General features: G+C 40.3%; 1 protein-coding gene and 1 long non-coding RNA gene across 4 annotated transcripts in view; one reads left to right on the plus strand and one right to left on the minus strand.

The window, feature by feature from the left end:
* Positions 1-11,327, minus strand: part of ASZ1 (ankyrin repeat, SAM and basic leucine zipper domain containing 1) — an 86,050-nt gene extending 74,723 nt beyond the window's left edge. The window contains exons 1-4 of one of the 3 annotated variants that reach the window (XM_070424971.1): positions 11,207-11,327; positions 10,686-10,785; positions 5,939-6,061; positions 3,069-3,180 (exon numbers count right to left, since the gene is read on the minus strand). In XM_070424971.1, coding sequence (XP_070281072.1) covers positions 3,069-3,180; positions 5,939-6,061; positions 10,686-10,785; positions 11,207-11,323 — 452 coding nt within the window. In that variant the 5' untranslated portion in view covers positions 11,324-11,327. Of the gene's footprint in view, positions 1-3,068; positions 3,181-5,938; positions 6,062-10,685; positions 10,786-11,206 lie in introns of those variants that run through there. The other 2 variants (XM_070424973.1, XM_070424974.1) reach the window with 2 other exon arrangements.
* A 197-nt stretch (positions 11,328-11,524) lies between these two features.
* Positions 11,525-21,229, plus strand: LOC139016747 (uncharacterized). Its single transcript, XR_011472703.1, has 4 exons — positions 11,525-11,644; positions 13,531-13,653; positions 20,616-20,756; positions 20,979-21,229. It is a non-coding gene; the product is annotated as an uncharacterized lncRNA (long non-coding RNA).
* The last annotated feature ends 467 nt before the right edge of the window (positions 21,230-21,696 follow it).

The raw sequence follows: 21,696 nt of genomic DNA on the forward strand, positions 1-21,696 counted from the left end.
AATATTTGACAAAGGAGGCAAGAACATAAAATGGAGTAAAGACAGTCTCTTCAATAAATGGTATTGTGAAAATTGGACAGATACATGCCAAAAAATGAAACGACACCAACTGCTTACATTATATACAAGAATAAACTCAAAATGGATTTAAGACTAACATGTAAGATTCAAAACCATAAAATCATACAAGAAAACATAGGCTATAAAATCTCTAACATTTTTTCAGCAATATTTTTTCTGATGTATCTCCCTGGATAAGGGAAACAAAAGAAAAAGTAAACAAACAGGACTACATTAAATCAAAAGTTTTTGCACAGCACAGTTTTTGACAAAACGAAAAGACAACCTACTTAATGGAAGAAGATTATCTGTCAATCATACATCTGATAGGGGGTTAACATCCAAAATTTATGAAGCACTCATACAACTCAACACCAAAAAAAGCAAACAATTACCCTGGCCAGTATGGCTCAGTTGGTTAGAGTGTCGTCTGTGCATCAAAGGGTATCAGATTAGTCAGGGTACGTAAGGGAGGCAATGGATCAATGTTTCTCTCTCATGTTGATTCTCTTTCTCTCTCTCTCTCTCTCTCTCTCTCTCTCTCTCTCTCTCTCTCATTCTATCTCTCTAGAATCAATGAAAAACATACCCTCAAGTGAGGATTAAAAGAAAAATGCAAAACAAAGAAACAAACAATCCAGTTAAAAAATGGGCAAAGGACCTGTTCAGAAACTTCGCCAAAGAGGACATACAGATGACCAATAGATATATGAAAAGAAGCTCAACATCCTCAATCATCAGAGAAATACAAATTAAAACCACAAGATCAGAGTATCTATCATCAATAATTAAACCAAGAAGTGTTGGCAAGTATCTGGAGAAAAGGGAACTCTCATGCACTGTTGGTGCAAATGCAGACTGGTATAGGCACTATGGAAAGTGGTCTGGAGTTACCTCAACAAGTTAAAGAAGGAACTGCCTTATGATCCAGTGAATCCACTTCTGGGTAAATATCCAAAATAACCCAAAACACTAATTCAAAAGAATATATGTTTCCCTATGCTCATTGCAGCATTATTTACAACAGCTAAACTATTAAAGCAACCCAAGTGCCCATCAACACACAAATGGATAAAGAAGAGTGGTCCATATTTATTTTGGTTGAGTACATACTAATCTAAACATTAAGCTCTTTAATATTTGACAGGTTTTCTGGGTTTTCAGTTTTGAAACTGTGTGATTGTCTAATAGTTTTAGCTTGAGATATTAACATGTATTATTTTAATTCAAATGGAATGTTTTTTCCAGCTATACCATATGCATCTAAAAGATGATTTCTAGGTCTTAAGTAAACATAATAATCTAGAATATATGACACTGGCTTGCTTGACTTCTCCTCCAGTGTATTCACAAGATAGTAAGTGATTGGGAGGATAAAGACTTGTTATCTATACAACTTTGTAGAAGTAATAAGAAAAATTTTTTAAGAGCCACAGCAAAAAAGAACAAATTTCCATTGAATCCAGAGAGGCAAATTTTATCATAAGCCACTTCTAAAGGTACAAATGAAAATTAGAGCACCCACCAAAGTTTACTCCAACTAGTCCTGGAGCTTCCAATTCTAAGGCACAATCAAATATTAACTAGGGATTATACCATATGTGGCAGAAAAAAGTTCTGTGAATTGGTTTGCTAAAAATTTACAGGAAGTTCCTTTCCTACAATAAATCTTTGTTAAATATTGATTATCCACTCTATAAGCCTTGACTTTTCTCACACTCAATTTCTCAACTTTGGCACTACCAACATTTTGGGATGAGTTATTCTTTGTTTTGAGGGGCTGTTTTATGTACTGTAGGATATTTGGCAACATTCCCAGCCTCTATCCATTAGATGGCATTAGCTTTTCCCAGATGTAAGAATCAAAAGTACCTCCAGATATTGCCAAATGTCCACTGGGAGACAAAACAGGCCTTGCTTCAGACCACTTTACTAAATCAAAATCTTTGCATCTCAAAAAGGATCTAGGGATTATCTAAAGTTGTATAATACCTTCCAAAGCTGCTGTCCAGGTACTGTAGAACCTGAACTAAATTAGGAAAAAACTCCTAAAGTCAACATAGTTATTTCTATACATTAGGCATAGATCATTATTATTTGAATTAATGAATGATGAATAGTTATTTTATTCTAGCTAGACATACTTTTATTGAGCAGATTAATTCCTACTATCTTCATTTTGAAGATTAAATAAAAGAGATTTAACAGGGAAATGGAGTCAGAGAAGAAAGAAGTCAATGACAGAAATTTTAAGCAACCTGGTACATTTTTAAGAAGTACTGACATTTCAAAAGATGCAAGAACATCTTACTATTTGTTCTGTACACATTTAGGCAATCACATATACAACATAATTCATTGAAAACTCTTAGGGAAATGAAAACATTTGGATATATTATTTTGGATATATATCTTAGCATTTGTATAAAATTATTCAGTGGATTTAAATGTTAGAGAGAACACTAAGTTAAGAGGCTTACTACTATGGCGCAATCATATTCTTTTGACTATATGAATCACAGGAAATAATAGGTTACTGTCCTCCTTTCCTTTTCATTTCAAATTTTTAGGACATTGCTCTAAAAATTAAAAGCTAAAAGATTTATTTCATGATATGCCCCCTTCCTTTGATCATCTTATATAAATCTTCTTATATTTTCATTCATCAACTATATGGCCAAGTAAATACACACTCTTTATTATTTTTAAAAAATAATGCTATCAGACATAGCTAGTAGGTTGGAGCATCATCCCATACACCTAAAGGGTGCGGGTTCAATTCAGGTCAGAGCGCATACCCAGGTTGTGGGTTTGATCTCCAGCGGAGGCTTGAATGGGAGGCAACCAATCAATATTTCTCTCTCACATTGATCTTTCTCTCTCTCCTTCTCCCTCTCTCTCACCCTCTCTTGAAAATTAATAAACATATCCTTGGGTAAGGATTGAAAATATCAAGTTTAAGTCTGATAAAGTATCCATCACTTTTGAACAGATAGTAAGGCTCTTACCTACAAGCAACATTTGGATCAGCATTTCTTGAAAGTAGCAGTTCTACACACTTCAAGATCTGTTCCTCTGAGCCACGAGCAGAACATGCGGTTATCAAAATAGTTTGCTTATCTATAGTGAACAGAAAAACGAAAAACACATCAGCAGGTATATCTAATTGACTTATTTTACTATTCAAAAGATAATAAAAAGTATTGCACTCTTACAATTCTACATCCTATTTCCAAATCCCTTTCTCTCGGTAGACAACTTTATTTCTTCCTTCATCAAAAAATGAGATTAGGGATGGATTACCTCTAAATTATATCTATAATTCATTTCTTAACTTCCTTCCCCTATTATTATTTCTTCAAGAGAATAGGAAAGTAGGGAAGTAGATGTAGAGATACTGCCCAGAGTTAAACACTTTTTGGTTGGTTAAAATTTGCCTTGCTGTAATGATGGCTGAAAAACAATGATTGCTATTCTCTGATTTCACTTCTTTACTTCTCACTCATCTGACAACTCACTGACCTGGTTGATACCTTAACCATCCTACTGAAAATGATCTTCTCAGCCCTTTTCTACTTGATCTCTCTGCACTTACCCTATTTACTAAAACTCTTCTTCCCCTGGGTTCTATGGCATCAGCAGAGATCAGGGTAGATTGAAAAAACAAAAATACTTCTTCAGTAAAATTGAAAAATTCAAAATAGGTCATGGCAGCCACAGTTTACATTAGTGGTTCCATACTGACTTGAGTATAAAGATATATATTGTAGTCCCAGTTCCACCACTAATAATAGACTGTGACTAGAGTGTTATCTTACTATCTCAGTAGACCTACTTTGTAGATAAGAAGCTCATATCTGCCCTCTTTACCTGATGTTGTAGTTGTTGACTATTGACTACATAAAAGATTTATGTGTATACTAGAGGCCCAGTGCATGAATTCGTGCACAGGTGGAGTCTGGCTGGCCCACCCCAATTAGGGTAGGGGGAGCCGATCAGAGGTGGGGCCGGCCAGGAGGGGCCACAGTCAGTTGGCCGTCTGGCTCCACACCCTGGTCCAAATCCCAGTTGAACTCCTGGTCTAACTCCTGGTGGAGGGGACAATTTGCATATTAGCCTTTTATTATATAGGATTCTATGAAAAAATATAAAATGCTTTCTAACTGTAAGGTATTCCTCTGATTACAAGAAGCAGAGAAAGAAGACTATTATTTTTTTGAGCAGAATATTTTATACACTTCAAAAATCTCATTCCTAAATTCAGTTTTCATTGGGTGATATTTTAAAATGACACAATAAACAGAAAAACTCATCAGAGCAGCTGACTAAACATAAAACTGTTAAGAAGGGAATTTATATAAAATATATAAATGAGAAAACAAAATATGGTTTTACAAATACCTAATGTAGGTACAAACCTAATGTGAAAGTTAATTCTAAAATAAAACCTATACCTGAATTATGAAATGAATTTAGTTGCCCATGTGAAGCATGTTAAAAACAAGTAATCAGTAATTCAATATAACAATTAAACTGGACTTGCATATATACTCTTATTTTTCAAGAGCACTCAAAGAAGTGCTGAGTAGAAATTATTTAATAGAAAAATACAAATTTAATGAATTATCTTTGAAACAACTTTAATATAATTCAGAGTTAAGTTTTAAATTCCAAGGACTGATTTTCAAATAATTTCCCACAAAATTATGAACTCTTTGATGTTTTCTTTCAATGCATTTTTCCTTTATAAAAATAACCCAAAGTATTTTGCATAAGAGCTAATGATACATAATAACACAACCATTATGTATACATATAACACAACCAGTTATAAAAAATAAAATAAGTGGAATCTACCTTTTTGGATAGTGTTTTAAAATGTCTATGGTTTCTAATTTTTATATGTTATTCACCCAATAAAACTATAAAAAGAATTTTTTTAACTGCTTTAATTTTTTTCACTTTGCATAAAAAAAATCACAGTAAACATAATCAGTTACATGATCTCAAACACCTCACCCTTATTTTTTTCAAGAAAAAAGGTTTATTTTAAAGTGAATATATGAAAAACAGAACATGGAGCCCAAACCTGTTTCGCTCAGTGGATAGAGCGTCAGCCTGTGGACTGAAGGGTCCCAGGTTTGATTCCAGTAAAGGGCATGTAACCTGGGTTGCAGGCACATCCCTAGTGGGGAGTGTGCAGGAGGCAGCTGATCAATGTTTCTAACTCTCTATCCCTCTCCCTTCCTCTCTGTAAAAAACAGCCTAAGTGCCCATCAGTAGATGAATGGATTAGAAAAATGTGTACATCTACATGATGGAATACTATGCTGCTGTAAAAAAGAAGGAACTCTTACCATTTGCAACCATGGATGGAACTGGAGAGCATTATGCTAAGTGAAATAAGCCAGTCAATGAAGGAAAAATACCACAGGATCTCACTCATTCATGGATAATAAAGTCCATTATAAACTTATGAACAATAATAGATACAGAGGCAGAGCTGCCTCAAGCTGATTGTCAAACTGCAGCGGGAAGGCCAGGGAGGGTTGGGGGGCAGGAGGGAGGGGGGTAAGAGATCAACCAAAGGACTTGTATGCATGCATATAAGCATAACCAATGGACATAAGACACTGGGGGGTAGGGGGGACCAGGGGATTGTCAAGGGAGGGGGAAAAAAAGGAGACATATGTAATACTCTTTGTAATACTTTAAGCAATAAAAAAATATTTTTAAAAATGTATTTTAAAAAAACAAACAAACAAAAAAACCAGAACCTGGAAACTGTGTATTCCCATGCCTAAACACAATATAATAAGGTGTCTAAACAGAGAATAAACAAAGTACATTTTCATGTTAAATATCCGAAACATCTTACCCTTATCAAAGCTTGCATTAGCACCTCTGTCCAAAAGGACCCGAACCAGCTCTACATTGGAAACGCTAGCCGCATACATAAGGGGAGTCCATCCATACTGAAAGCTAGAATCTACACTAATGCCTGTCAAAATAAAAATAAGCTTTTAAAAAACTCTACCACCACACATACACAAAACCAAAATCGCTGTCACCTTAATATGTTTAAAATACTGGGCACAGGACATTGCCATGTATACTTTATAAAAGGAATTTCTTGGTAATAATGTCTTCGGAAAAATTAAAAATGGCTATATCTAGACTTTAATAAAATTAGCTAATTTCATTTTCACTGTAGGCGATATGTCCCAAGAGACCTGATCTGACAAATTTTTTTGTCATGTATTATATAAAACTGCTATGTTATAACAGGTTTTAAATGCTACCATTTTATCTCTATCAGAGTTGGAAAAGGTTTCACAGAGGCAAATTTTTTAAAAATTAGAATATTATACATTTCTTTGGTAGCAAACACCATGTATATTCTTAAGATTCCCATAATTTCCTTCCTAACACAAACTTTATCTATGGGTGAATGGCTAAACATGAAGCTAAAAAGATAGATTAGGGTTAGAATATGAAAGCTCAACTAAGAAATGTTGACTGCACTTTCTGATCCAAGAATGGACACCAATACATCTGTACTAGAGTCCCGGTGCACAAAATTCGTGAATTGGTAGGGTCCCTAGGCCTGGCTGGCAATCAGGGCCGATCAGGACCTTTCAGCTGCCGGCCAGGGCCTCCCTTCCCTGGCTGCCAGCTGGGGCCTTCCTTCATTCCGCACCACCCCCTGGTGGTCATCGCATGTCATAGCAAGCGATCAAACTCCTGGTCTCCTGTTCGAACTCCTGAGGGGACAATTTGCATATTGGGCTGTTATATATATATATATACATACATTCTAAAGACAACAAAGGTACCAATGTTGAGAGTGGAACAGGAGTCAGGGAGATCAGTTATGAGACTAGAAGCCTATGTAAAAGTCATAGCAAAGGTAGTGGGGAGGAAGAGGATGGAATACTGAAGAACATTTTAAGGCAGGATCATCAGAATTTAAAATTACTTTGAAGAGGAGAAGTGATAGAAAAGAACAAGTCAAAATGGCCAACAGGGTCTGCCTTGGACAAATGAATGACAAGCCATGTGCTAGAATAAGAAGAGGCATAGATGAGACCTAAGGCCTGAGGATTAGGATGAAGTTTTAAAGCTACTAACCAGAATGGGACAGGAAAAGATAGATAATAACTTGTTCAGCAAAAACAAGAGCCAGCTGAGTCAGCTGACCTTAAAATTCTCAAAACATTAATGGTAAAAATCCTTGGAGTCATTCAATTTTATCCAACAGCATTGACTGATGTGATCATATAAAAAGGTTTCTCTCCAGGACTGGGGAAGAGCATAGAAGATGTGAAACAAGAGCAAGGATACAATGAGGCAGTGAACAAAGCCTATTCAATGTATGTAACGCCTTTTGAATAAAAAAATCAAGATTTAACTGGCAATTTCTCTCTCACTTCAACCCAAGAAATATTTGTTAATATTAACAAAAGACAGAAAATAAAATAAAAGGTGCCTTTAACACACCTTTTATTTATAGTTTTATAGTCTGTGGCTATAAAGGGTTCCATCCAAAAAGAGGAAGATCATATCCACACTAAGTTACTGAAAGATTACTCCTGACTGTCTAACTTCAATTGATATAAGGTACACAGTAATTAATGAGAGAAAACAACATAAAACTCTCTTAGTACAAGCATATACTGTTGGCTCAACCTAACAAACTTTCTTTTTTAAATTGCTACAATTGAAAGCCTATGAATAAGATCAAAGAAAAATTTTTTTTCTCATTATTGTTTCTTTATTGACATTACTGCTCAAACTTGACTGCACATATAAAAAAGAGTGTAAATAAAAAGCTAAGCAAATGTAGCATCCTATGTAATAAAGAGAAAATATGCAAATTGACCTTCACACTGTCACAAAGATGGTGGCGCCCACAGCAAAGGCAGGGTTTCCATAACACAAGATGGCTGCACCCACAGGAGAGGCCAAGTTCCCTTAATGAGCCTTAAGGAGCAATCAGCAGGGACCTGAGGCTGCGTGGCACTGCGCCGGGGCAGGGAACCTCAGGCCGTGTCCTCTGCCTGGTGGGGCTTGACAGGGGACTTCAGGCCATGACCCCACCCAGCGGGGCTTGATGGGGGACCTCAGGCCACATCCCTAGCCCAGCAGGGCTTGATGGGAGACCTCAAGGCGCACCCTCCACCCCGGTGCCCGGCCTGGGGACCTGAAGCTGCACCCCCCACCCAGCAGGGCTTGACAGGGTATGGCCAGCTGGGTCTGGATCTCGCCCAATAGGGGTGGGGCCAGCTGGGTCTGGGTCTCACATAAATTTGAGGCACCATGGGTGGGCAAGAACTTGATTCTGGGTCCCACGGTGCGCCCCAGACTCTTGACAGGAGGAAGATTTTCATATACATTTTACTAATTTTCTTTCATTTCTGACATTTGTATTATAGAGAAAGGGCAAATAGCAATATTAAAATATTTCCGGTAATTAATCCCCTTTTAATATGCACAAATTTCGTGCACCAGGCCACTAGTGTTAGTATAAAAATTCTTAATAATCACCACCTCTAATACTTAATAATTACCTCTAATATTCAAAAAAGCATCTATTATGCTCTAGGAATAGTGTAAAATCAGTAAGTTTAAGAAGGTTGATACAATATATTTATGTAACTCAAAAAAATTCAAAATAACACTGTATTGATTTGGGATATATGCATACAGAGTAAAAGTCTAAAGATTTGCATAGGAAAGATAAATACCAACTACAGGAGAATGGGAATCTCCAGGCAGAAGGAGAGACATCTTCATACGTTTCTGAATGCCTGAAATATTTAATAATTTAAAGAGAACTGAAAGTAGTACATGGCAGAATAACAAAAATTGGGATGTCTTAGAACTGTTAAAAGTGGCTGATTCAAAAAAAGCTTTAATTTTATTAAACTTTTCAACTGGAGCAGAAACATGTATCAAAGTCAAGAATGACTTTGAAAGGCAAAAAATAAAAGTATTAAAGAAGTGTTAAGTAATAAGATCTAGAAGGAAACAAGGAAATTGCTAAAACGGGAATTACCAGTGAAAGTGAGACTTCAGAGGCAATGGGTGAAAGGTACCTTTCTACTTATAACTATATATATTATTAATTGCTGTTTTAAATTAACTTTAAAATTTCCTGTAATTAAACAATTTTATAAGGTTGACTAAATTCCTACTTTAGCAGCAGGCTGTTTTCAAGTCCTTATCCTTCAGGAGACTCTGTCACTTCATTGTACCTAGTCCCACTACTCCTAAGGCAAAGTCTCTTTTCTAAAACAAATTTCTGCCTATTACATCGCATCCAACACTATGTGCATTCTTTGCATGTGCTTATATTAGGTATCAGGCCCTGTTTCATTATTTGAATTTCATCCAATTTCATTCTTCACTTACTTCTCAAGTTCCATTGTCCAAAAATTCACATAAAACTCTTTTTTTTGTTATAACAGCTAATATTTACCTAATGCCTATTGTTCTAATAACTTTATTAATATATTATCTCATTTTAACCTCCCTCCCTCAAAAATACCTTTGATACAATGTATCCCATTGAAAAGGGGGGGGGGGGAATTGAAGCTTAGGAAGGTTTGGTAACTTGGTCAAAATTACAGAGCCACCCATGGCAGGGCTAGTACTCAAACCCAGAGCTGTACTGTTAACAAAATGACTTCCTTTCCACTATACAATGAGGCATCTCTAGTGTAGAAGACAAACGTTTTTCTATATACAATATTATTTAACTATTTTGTGTATGAATGTTTTTATTTTCTATTTTCCATCACCATTTATCCCCTCCATGCATTTTCCACCTTCTCTATCCCTGCCCCCTCCATCACCACACTGCTGTCTATGTCCATGAGTTCTCTCTCTCTTTCTTTTTTGCTCAATCCTCCACCCACCCCCACACCTCCACTCCAATGGTAAATGCCTGGTGTTCGTTTGGATAATTTCAATCATTATGATCAACGACTCACATTTCTACGTCAAGGCAATTCCTAAAAATAGTATTTGATCCACGGGAAATAAAATATCATGGGACCCAGGGCCAGCATTATGATGCCTGACACAAAGAAATTGATGCTCTGGAAGTTTAAATGACGTTTCCAGGGAACCACACTGACCAGTCAATACAGCTGGGACAGATACCCAGATATTCTGATTCCTACCCCAGGCCTCATGTTACACACACACACACTCTCATACACACACATACACACACGCACACGCACACACACCAGGCACAGGAGAAAACCGTAACTGAGATGTACCTAACTAGAATCAACTCTTAGGAAACATATTAATAGATTAAGAAAATGCTGAAAAAAGTAAAAAACAAACAAAAAAACCAAAAAACAGTATTAGTTGGGTAGGACTGGTCAGAATAAGCGTCTTGAGGTGGAAGAACTAATGGAAGGTAACAGGGTGGCATTCAAACTAGAGGAAGAAAAGGCAGAGAGAACTCAGAGTCAGAAAGATTTGCAGGACACTCGATCCACTAACATTCGCTGTGACCCCCTGAGAAAAGCAACTCACACCTTTTAAAATCAGAAACAGCTGTGAACTTAGACAATGGTGTTGGGCTGAAACTACCCCGTATTTCTCACCAGAACTGAGGAGCTCCTGGACCAAGGAAATATCGCCTGTGGTCAACGCTTTCTTAAACGTTTCATTCTTGTCTTCAGTGGGTAACGGTTCTTTTAATTTCTAAAAAAGCAGACAGTTTAAAAAAAACAATTATACATGTTTTCATTTCCACCGTAACCGGTAAATCGTTTTGGAAGAGGGAGGAGGGAGGACGGGACGGTGGTGGTGGGCGACACCCGAAGTTTGCAAAGAATTCCTGTCTCAAATGACCTCGAAAGGGGCCCGGGTAATGGCGGGTCCGAGCCCTCGGGACGAGCTACCACGTGGACAACCTAGCGAGGCGCCCGCGATGGAAAGCACAGTAAGGAAACCAGACCAACACGCTGCGGGTTTCTCTCCAACCCCAGCGCCTGTACTCCCACTGGAGAAACGAAGGAGGAAGGGCAAACAGGGGAGGAAGGAAGAGGGTTCCCGAGGAGGCCCGGGCTTCCAGGGCCGGGGAGGCAGACCTCGGCGGAGAAGAAACACCCTCCCCTGCTACCTGAGAGGCCCGGTCGAGATACCCAATCTCCCAGCCGTCATCCTCGCTCTCGCTACTCTCGCCTCCACCAGCCACCGCCAGGCCACGGAACACTCTGGAGGCCTTGTCCGCCGCCATGACCGCCGGCCCCTCCCTTCCGCCCGGCCCGCGTGCGACCCTCCCCCTCCACTGGCTCGCGCCTGCGCCTGAGCCTGCGCAGTGCTGGTTTACCCGGGAAGGCGGGACCTGCGTGCTCCAGCCAGGGCCTGGGGCTCCTGGGCACAGGTGCGCAGGCGCGTGTCCTCGCGCAGCCGCCCTCATCCCTCTGGGCGGCCCGTGGCTATGAGATGGGACCTGCATGTCTCATGGAGCAGGTGGGGCTGGCAGCGTTTGAAGAAGTCCTTGGGCTTTCAGGATTGCCCCACTTGTCATTGGAGCGGAACGGATTTGTACGCCAAGGTATGCCTATGCTTTCTCCCCTTCAGCCGCCCCCGTCTCCCACCGGCCTCCAAACCCACCGCCGGACATGCTACCCTTGGAGAGGGGAGCATATTATCCCTAAGGAGCACCATCCATGCAGGCAAGAAGCCGCGAGACACATGGGCGCTGGGAATGAGCCAGGAGAATCCTTCCCTTTAAATGTCATGGGGTTTGCCCTAACCGGTTAACTCAGTGAATAGAGCGTCGGCCTGGGACTGAAGGGTCCCGGGTTCAGTTCCGGTCAGGGGCATGTACCTGGGTTGCAGGTACATCTCCAGTGTGGGATGTGCAAGAGGCAGCTGATCGATGTTTCTCTCTCGTCGATGTTTCTAACTCTTTATCCCTCTCCCTTTCTCTCTGTAAAAAATCAATAAAATATATTTAAAAAAATAAACTTCATGGGATCAGATGTCGTTGTAGATTCAGAAATATAAGAGCATCAAAACGCTTCCCAGCCCTACCTGGTTTGGCTCAGTGGATGGAGTGTCAGCCTGCGGACTGAAGGGTCAAAGTTCGATTCCAGCCAAGGACACATGCCCAGCTTGCGGGCTCAATCCCCAGCAGGGGGCATGCAGGAGGCAGCCTATCAATGATTCTCATCATTGATGTTTCTATCTCTCTCTCTCTCCCTTTCCATTCCTCTCTGAAATCAATAAAAATATAGTTAAAACAAAAAAACCCCCCACGCTTTCCCACCTAGAGAGTGTAAACCCACTAAAGGAAAAATTCAGTCAAGGAAGGAAGGGGAGAGAGTGGACCAAGAGCTGGGAAGAAGAAATTATTTAAATGTTCAGAGAGCAAGTCAATAATGCAAACAGCTCTAGGTGAAGGCAGCCCAGACCCACGTTTCCGCAGCTGACCTCCACGAGAAATGCCACAGAAATGTAGATCCACCGAGGAATAGCACGTACTATCACCCGAGGCTGATTGAAAAGGAAGGTAACCATGTGCTATTCTTTGAAAGTTTTGCAATAATTTTTTTTTTCCTTAAGGAATCTTTGATGTAAGAGTTTGGAGTTATTTACTTTAGAGATTTTCAGAGATAACTGTTTTTAGGTAGTTTGGTACTTTGAGGGTCATGCCTCTCTTTCTAATGCACCCATTCAATAAGCGTTATGGATAACTGAACACGGCTAGCTTTGGGGAGACAACATCACAGACAAAACAAGCTGTCTCTTGGAGCTCACAAGTGTTTTTGTTTGTTAATCCTCATCTGAGGATATGTTTTTATTGATTTGAGAGAGAGAAACACACATTGATGTAAGAGAAACATTGATCTGTTGCTTGCTTCGATTTTATTTAATTCTTTTTCTGCAATCTTGTCCTGGGGCTTGCGTGTGTGTGTGTGTGTGTGTGTGTGTGTGTGTGTTTGTTTTGTTTCTCATTTGAGACATACTGTTCCTTTATCTCCTAATTTTGGCTGCCTGTGGATGTTTCTATGTATTGGGTAGAGTTGCTGGTTGAGTGGCCTAATGTAGTAAGTGTCCTGTAGGGCCCAGTGGCCCACTCAGACTTCTCAGTCACCTAAACGAGGTGCTTCAGGGGTTCACCCTGTGAGACTTTGCGCACCCTCCGGCTGTAGCTGAGCCTTGATTTCTGTTGGCACATCACTGGGAGGGACTTACCCTCAGGTCAGTTGGCTTGAGGACTGCCCAAGATGGCAGCAGAGGAGCTGCTGTGCAGGGGCCAACTCCACTTCAGAGGGGTTCCACTGCCCACTGAGTTCACCCCTTAAGTGTGTCATTTGTGGGGGTGCTTGGGTGGTGCTCTGGTGTGATCTGAAGCTGTCTACGGGATGCGCTGGCTCTGGGACCTTTCAGTAGGTGCAGACCGGGATCATTTGCCACGAGTGCCCTGTTCCGCAGGAGCTACAGAGAGATCTACAGATGGCTGTTACCTGTGCTGGGTTTGGAGATGCCTGGGAAACGCCAAGCTGCAAACCATGACCAGCTGCTATTGGTGCTGGGCCTGGGGCCACTTAGCAAGAGGTATGGAGCATGCTGAGGACAGATGTTACTTGTTGGGGGTTTGTGAACCTTTGAGAAATTCTAGGAAAGTTTGCTGCATGAGCCAAGACAGGCCATTTGTATGGAGGAGCCACTGGAAAGTTCGGTGGGTCCAAAAGTTGGTTGGGGCAGGGTCTGAGGGAATCTCCAGAGTGGGGCAAACAGTGTTAGCTAGATGAATGGAGTCTCAGACAAGGCACCTTCTCTGTGGGGTGAAGGCTCAGCAAAGGAACAATGGTCTCTGCCAGCACTTCTGTCTTGCAGAAAGCTGCCCCGCCAACCCTTCCCCTAAAGCCTTTAGAGCTATTACTCCACACACACTGGAGCTCAGAACAAGTGAGTTCAAGTAACACTGGGCATGGGCCATTTAAGAGGAAAACCTGGGACTCCTGAAGCCCTCCATTTCAATCAGTCACAATTCTTGCTGGTTTTCAAAACCAGAAATTATGGTCACTTCTCTTCATGGCACCGGAACCCTGGCCTGGGGGGCCTGGTGTGGGACTGGGACTCCTTGCTCCTCAGCTCCTCAGGAGGAATCTCCAATGATGAAATATCCCTCCCAATTGTTTCCTGCCACACATGGATGTGGGACCAGCAACTTTTGCTTCTGTGCCCCTCCTGCTAGTCTTTATGTGCCTTCTTCTGCGTATCCTTAGTTTTAGGACTTCTGTTCGTCTATATTTCAGGTGCTTCTGATGTGGTTGTAGGAGACTGTGAGCACTGCATTTACCTATTCTGCCAACTTCACCAGAACCTGAAATGTTTTGAAACTAACAAAGACATGTTCTGCTGTGCTTGTGTGTGTGTGTGTGTATTTAAAGACACTAAAACTCTTCTGTTTGTTTTTTGTTATTGTTTTATTATCCTTGCCCAAGAATATGCTGTTTTTTATTGATCTTAGAGAGAAAGGAAGGGAGATAGAAACATTGATCATTTGCCACACATACACACACACACACACACACACACACACACACACATGCAGACACCCTGAGCATGGATCACACCCTCAACCTAGGTAGGTACTCTCACTTGCAATTGAACAAACAAGCTTCTGGTGTAGAGGAGGACGATACTTTAACCAAATGAGCCATCCAGCCAGTACAAGAAGGTTGTATTTTGTTTTGTTTTGAGCATCTGGCTAAGTAGTGGTGCCATTTTCTAAAAGGGAGAAGACTAGAGGATAAACTTGAAGATAAAAGGAGCATCTCAAAATTAACATATTCAAAACAAAATACTGAAGTGTAGCTGTCAAGTGGTTAGTTGGATATTCAAATATGCATCTCAGGAGAAAGGCTGGAGTTAAGAGATAGAAATATGTGACTTATTCATTTAATTGAATATGTAATTGATTTTTCAAACTTGGGATTTACTCAGAAAAAAATATTTTTTTTTTTCGCTTAAAGTATTACAAAGGGTATTACATAAGTGTCCTTTTTTCCCCCCCACCCTTGACAAACCCCTACCCTCCCTTACCCCCCAGTGTCTTATGTCCATTAGTTATGCTTATATGCATGCATACAAGTCCTTCGGTTGATCTCTTACTCCCCTCCCTCCTTCCCCCCAACTCTCTCTGGCCTTCCCACTGCAGTTTGACAATCAGTTTGAGGCAGCTCTGCCTCTGTATCTATTATTGTTCAAAAGTTTATAATGGTCTTTATTATCCATGAATGAGTGAGATCATGTGGTATTTTTCCTTCATTGACTGGCTTGTTTCACTTAGCATAATGCTCTCCAGTTCCATCCATGATGTTGCAAATGGTAGGAGTTCCTTCTTTTTAACAGCAGCATAGTATTCCATCGTGTAGATGTACCACAGTTTTCTAATCCATTCATCTACTGATGGGCACTTAGGCTGTTTCCAGATCTTAGCTATGGTGAATTGTGCTGCTATGAACATAGGGGTGCATATATCCTTTCTGATTGGTGTTTCTGGTTTCTTGGGATATATTCCTAGTAGTGGGATCACAGGGTCAAATGGGAGTTCCATTTCCAATTTTTTGAGGAACCTCCATACTGCCTTCCATAGTGGCTGCACCAGTCTGCATTCCCACCAGCAGTGCACAAGTGTTCCTTTTTCTCCACATCCTCTCCAGCACTTGTCGTTTGTTGATTTGTTGATGATGGCCATTCTGACAGGTGTGAGATGGTACCTCATTGTTGTTTTGATTTGCATCTCTCGGATGATTAGTGACTTTGAGCATGTTTTCATATGTCTCTTGGCTTTCTGAATGTCCTCTTTTGAAAGGTGTCTATTTAGATCCTTTGCCCATTTTTTGATTGGATTGTTTATCTTCTTTTTGTTAAGTTGTATGAGTTCCCTATAAATTTTGGAGATTAAGCCCTTATCAGATATGACGTTGGCAAATATGTTTTCCCAAGAGGTGGGTTTTCTTGTTGTTTTGTTGATGGTTTCTTTTGCTGTGCAGAAGCTTTTTATTTTGATGTAGTCCCATTTGTTCAGTTTCTCTTTAGTTTCAACTGCCCTAGGAGCTGTATCAGTGAAGAAATTGTTTTGGCATAAGTCTGAGATTTTGTTGCCTTTGTATTCTTCTAGAATTTTTATGGTTTCCTGTCGTACATTTAAGTCCTTTATCCATTTTGAGTTTATTCTTGTGTATGGTGTAAGTTGGTGGTCTAGTTTCATTTTCTTGCATATATCTGTCCAATTTTCCCAACACCATTTATTGAAGAGACTATCTTGGCTCCATTGTATGTTCATGCCTCCTTTGTCAAAAATTAATTGAGCATATTGGTTCGGGCCGATTTCTGGGCTCTCTATTCTATTCCACTGGTCTATATGTCTGTTCTTGTGCCAGTACCAGGCAGTTTTGAGAACAGTGGCTTTGTAATACAGTTTGATATCTGGCATTGAGATCCCACCTACTTTGTTCTTTCTCAGGATCGCTGCAGCTATTCGGGGTCTTTTTTTATTCCAGATGAATTTTTGGAGAGTTCGTTCTAGATCTTTGAAGAAGGCCATTGGTATTTTAATGGGAAGTGCGTTGAATTTATAGATTGCTTTGGGTAGTATGGACATTTTAATGATGTTGATTCTACCAATTCAAGAACATGGTATGTTCTTCCATCTGTTTATGTCTTCCTCTATCTCTTTTTTCAACGTCCTGTACTTTTCTGAGTAGAGGTCTTTAACCTCTTTAGTTAAGTTTATTCCTAGGTATCTTAATTTTTTTGGTGCGATGGTAAATGGGATTGTTTTTCTAATCTCTCTTTCTGAAAGTTCACTATTGGTGTATAGAAATGCCTCAGATTTCTTGGGGTTAATTTTGTATCCTGCTACATTGCCAAATTCATGTATTAAGTCTAGTAGCTTTTTGATGGAGTCTCTAGGGTTTTGTATGTATAATATCATGTCATCTGCAAATAAGGACAGTTTTACTTCCTCTTTTCCAATTTGGATGCCTTTTCTTTCTTCTTCTTGCCTAATTGCAATGGCTAATACTTCCAGTACTATGTTGAACAGGAGTGGTGAGAGTGGGCATCCCTGTCTTGTTCCTGTTCTTAGGGGAAATGGTGTTAGTTTTTGACCATTGAGTATGATGTTGGCTGTGGGCTTGTCATATATGGCTTTTATTATGTTGAGGTATGATCCTTCTATTCCCACCTTTCTGAGAGTTTTTATCAAAAATGGGTGTTGGATTTTGTCGAATGCTTTTTCTGCATCAATTGATATGACCATGTGGTTTTTTTCTTTCAATTTGTTTATGTGATGTATCACATTTATTGATTTACGGATGTTGTACCATCCTTGCATCTCTGGGATAAATCCTACTTGGTCATGGTGTATGATCCTTCTGATGTACTGCTGGATCCGATTTGCTAAGATTTTGTTGAGGATTTTGGCATCTATGTTCATGAGGGATATTGGCCTGTAATTCTCTTTCATTGTGATGTCTTTACCTGGTTTTGGTATTAGGGTGATGCTGGCTTCATAGAATGAGCTTGGAAGTGTTCCTTCCTCTTGAATTTTTTGTAGTAGTCTGAGGAGGGTAGGCTTTAGTTCTTCCTTGAATGTTTGGTAGAACTCCCCTGTGAAGCCGTCTGGCCCTGGGCTTTTGTTTGCTGGAAGCTTTCTGATGACTGCTTCAGTTTCTTCCATAGTTATTGGCCTATTGAGGTTTTTAGATTCTTCCTGATTGAGTTTTGGAATGTTGTATTTTTCTAGGAATTTGTCCATTTCCTCCAGGTTGTCAAGTTTGTTGGAGTAGAGTTGCCCGTAGTATTGTTTAACAATCATTTGTATTTCTGTGGGTTCTGTTGTTATTTCGCCTCTATCATTTCTGATTTGGTTTATTTGGGACCTTTCTCTTTGCTTCTTGGTGAGCCTGGCGAGGGGTTTGTCAATTTTGTTTATCCTTTCAAAGAACCAGCTCTTGGTTTCATTGATTTTCTGTATTGTTTTTTTGGTCTCTATGTCATTGATTTCTGCTCTAATCTTTATTATCTCCTTCCTTCTGCTCACTCTGGGGTTTTCTTGTTGCTCTCTTTCTAATTCTTTGAGTTGTAGAGTTAGATGATTAACTACCATTTTTTCTTGTTTTTTGAGATAGGCCTGTAGAGCTATAAACTTCCCTCTCAGGACTGCTTTCATTGTGTCCCAGAGGTTTTGGATTGTTGTGTTTTCATTGTCATTAGTGTCCAGGATGTTTTTAATTTCTTCTTTGATGTCATCGGTAACCCAATCAATATTTAATAACATGCTATTCAGCTTCCAAGTGTTTGAGTATTTTGGGTTGTTTTTATTGTAGTTTATTTCTAACATTATGCCATCGTGGTCTGAGAAGATGCTTTTTATGATCTCAATCTTCTTGAATTTGTGGAGACTTTGCTTGTGACCCAATATGTGGTCTATTTTTGAATATGTCCCATGAGCACCTGAGAGGAATGTATATTCCGCAGCTGTGGGGTGTAGTGTTCTGAAGATGTCAATTAAGTCCATCTGATCTAGTGAGTCATTTAGGATTGCTGTTTCTTTGCTGATTGTTTGTCTAGCCGATTTATCCAGTGATGTCAGTGGTGTATTAAAGTCCCCTACTATGATTGTGTTATTGTTGATATCTCCCCTGATATCTTCCAGAAGTTTTCTTATGTATGTGGGTGCTCCTGCATTGGGTGCATATATGTTTACCAGGGTTATATCTTCTTGTTGTATTGATCCCTTTAGTATTATGAAGTGGCCTTCCTTATCTCTGGTTATGGCCTTCACTTTGAGATGTATTTTGTCAGATATAAGTATTGCTACCCCAGCTTTCTTTTCCTTTCCATTTGCGTGAAAGATATTTTTCCATCCCTTCACTTTCAGTCTGTGTGAGTCCTTTCCAATGAGGTGGGTCTCTTGTAGACAGCAGATGTATGGGTCATGTTTTTTTATCCATTCAGCCACTCGATGTCTTTTAGTTGGAGCATTTAGTCCATTTACATTTAAAGTTATTATTGAAAGGTACTTGTTTGTAGCCATTTCTTTTTTTTGTGTGTGTGTGGCTGTTTTCTTTCTGAGCTTGATATTTCTTCTTTTACACCAGTCCCTTTAGCATTTCTTGCATGGCTGGCTTGGTGGTGATAAACTCCCTTAGCCCTTTTTTGTCTGTGAAGCTTCTTATTTCCCCTTCAATTTTGAATGATAGCCTTACTGGATAGAGTATTCTTGGATTCAGTCCTTTGCTTTGCATCACTTTGTAGATTTCCGTCCATTCTTTTCTGGCCTGATGTGTTTCTGTTGAGAAATCATTTGATAATCTAATGGGAGATCCCTTGTATGTTACTTTCCGCCTCTCTCTTGCAGCCTGTAAGATTCTCTCTTTATCCTGAACATTTGCCATGGTAATTATGATGTGTCTTGGTGTGGGTCTTTTTGGGTTCACCTTGTTTGGGACTCTCTGGGCTTGTGTGACTTTTTTCTTCCCCACCTCAGGGAAGTTTTCTGATATTATTTCTTCGAATAGGTTTTCTAATCCATGTTCATCTTTCTGTTGTTCTGGCACCCCTATTATTCGTATGTTGCTTCGTTTCATGTTGTCCCAAAGTTCCCTTAGGCTCTCCTCCTGTCTTTTAATTTTTTTCTCCATTTGCAGTACAGTTTGAGTGTGTTTTGCTTCCTTGTCTTCTAATTCACTGATTCGGTCCTCCGCTTCTCCCAGTCTACTGTTGATACTTTCAATGGTGTTTTTTATTGCAGCTATGTCGCTCTTCATTTCTTCTTGGGACTTACTTAAGTTGTTGATTTTTTCATCTGTTTCTTCTTGCTCCTGCATACGTAGTTGAGTTTTTCATCTGTTTCTTCTTGCTTCTTGAACATCCGGTGCATGTACTCTAGGAACCTTATTCTGAATTCTTTTTCCGTCATGTTGCATATCTCTGTCTCACTTAGCTGCTTTTCTGGCGAGTCCTCCTTTTCTTTCCTTTGGGGGTTTCTTTGTCTACCCATGTTTGATCTCACTGACATTACTAGTTGTTGAATCGTTCAGTGGCTGGACCCTGGGAGGCAGTGGCTGCTCCCTGGGTGGCAGTGGCTCCTCGGTCTGTGGTTGCTCCTTGGGCGGTTGTGGTAGCAGCGGCTCCTCTGTTGATAGCAGAGCCTCTGATGGGTGCTGTTCACAGTTGTGATGGCTCTTCTGGCTGGTGGAGGGAGGCTTCAGACGCAGCAACTGTTCCCCAGGCAGAGCGTGTGGTGATCAGGAGGCCGCTGTTGCTTGAATCTTTCCGTGGAGGGGTGCAGGTCTCCCCTTGGCTCTTGCAGTCGCGCTGTTTGCGAAATGTTGCCTCCAGGTTAGTAGCCGCCGGGTTAGTAGCCGATCTCTGGATGCCGGTAACCGCTGCCTGAGATGGCGCGGTCTCGCCACTGCGCTGGCGCCCAGAGGGAGGTTTCAGCCTCAATCTCTAACCATCCGCATTTTTTAGGAGTTTTCTGTCTTTCCTGGCTGCAGACTGTCTCTCAGCTGAACCTCCCCAGCTTGATCGGGCTGATTGTTACCCGTTTCAGCTGCTCGCCCCTATCTGGTCCGGGACAAAGCACCAACACGTCCGTCTAAGCCTCCGCCATTTTCTCCTCCCAGAAAAAAATATTTGTAAGTACAGATGCTCTAGACTAAATGTTTCTAATCTCCCCCCCGCCCCCCCCGCCAAAAAAAATTTTATATGCTGAAACCTAATCCCCAAAATGATGGTTTGTGGAGGAGGAAACTTTGGAAGCTGGGTAGGTCATGGGGAAGGGCATAACCCTCATGAATGGGATTAGTGCCCTCATGACAGAAACTCCAGAGAGCTCCCTTCTCCTCCCACCATGTAAGGACACAACAAGAAGATGCTGTATGAATCAGGAAGCAAACTCTCACCGGACACCAAATTTGCCAGCACCTTGATCTTGGGCTTCCCAGCCTCCAGAACTGTGAGAAATAAATTTTTGTTACTCGCTGAAACTGGTTTGGCTCAGTGGATAGAGCGTCGCCCTGTAGACTGAAAGGTCCCAGGTCAAGGGCATGAACCTTTGTTGCGGGCACATCCCCAGTAGGGGATGTGCAGGAGGCAGCTGATTGGTGTTTCTCTCTCATCGATGTTTCTTACTCTCTATCTCTCTCCCTTTCTCTCTATAAAAAATCAATAAAATACATTTTAAAAAATTTTGTTACTTATAAAACACCCAGTGTTTTTATTCTCTTATAGCAGCCCAAGCAGACTATGGTAATAGATAAGATTATTCTAAAATATATGTGGAAAGGCAAAGAACCTAGATAGCTAAAAGAATTTTGAGAAAGAAGAATCAATTAGGAGAAATTCCTCTACTTGATCTAAAAACCTACTGTGTAACTGTAGTAATCAGACTGGATTGTGTTAGAGAAGGGATAGATACATAGATTAATGGAACAGAATAGAGAGCCTAGAAGTAAGACCAAATGATTTTGACAAAGATGAAAGAGCAATTCATTGAAGGAAGGATAATCGTCAACAAATGATGCTAGACCAACTCAATATTCATAGATTTAAAAAAGAATCTATCTAACCTTCCAT

The sequence above is a fragment of the Myotis yumanensis genome, unplaced genomic scaffold, assembly GCF_028538775.1.
Source record: "Myotis yumanensis isolate MYYU_CA2020_CCGP unplaced genomic scaffold, mMyoYum1.0.hap1 SCAF_9, whole genome shotgun sequence".
In the NCBI taxonomy this organism is placed as follows: domain Eukaryota; kingdom Metazoa; phylum Chordata; class Mammalia; order Chiroptera; family Vespertilionidae; genus Myotis; species Myotis yumanensis.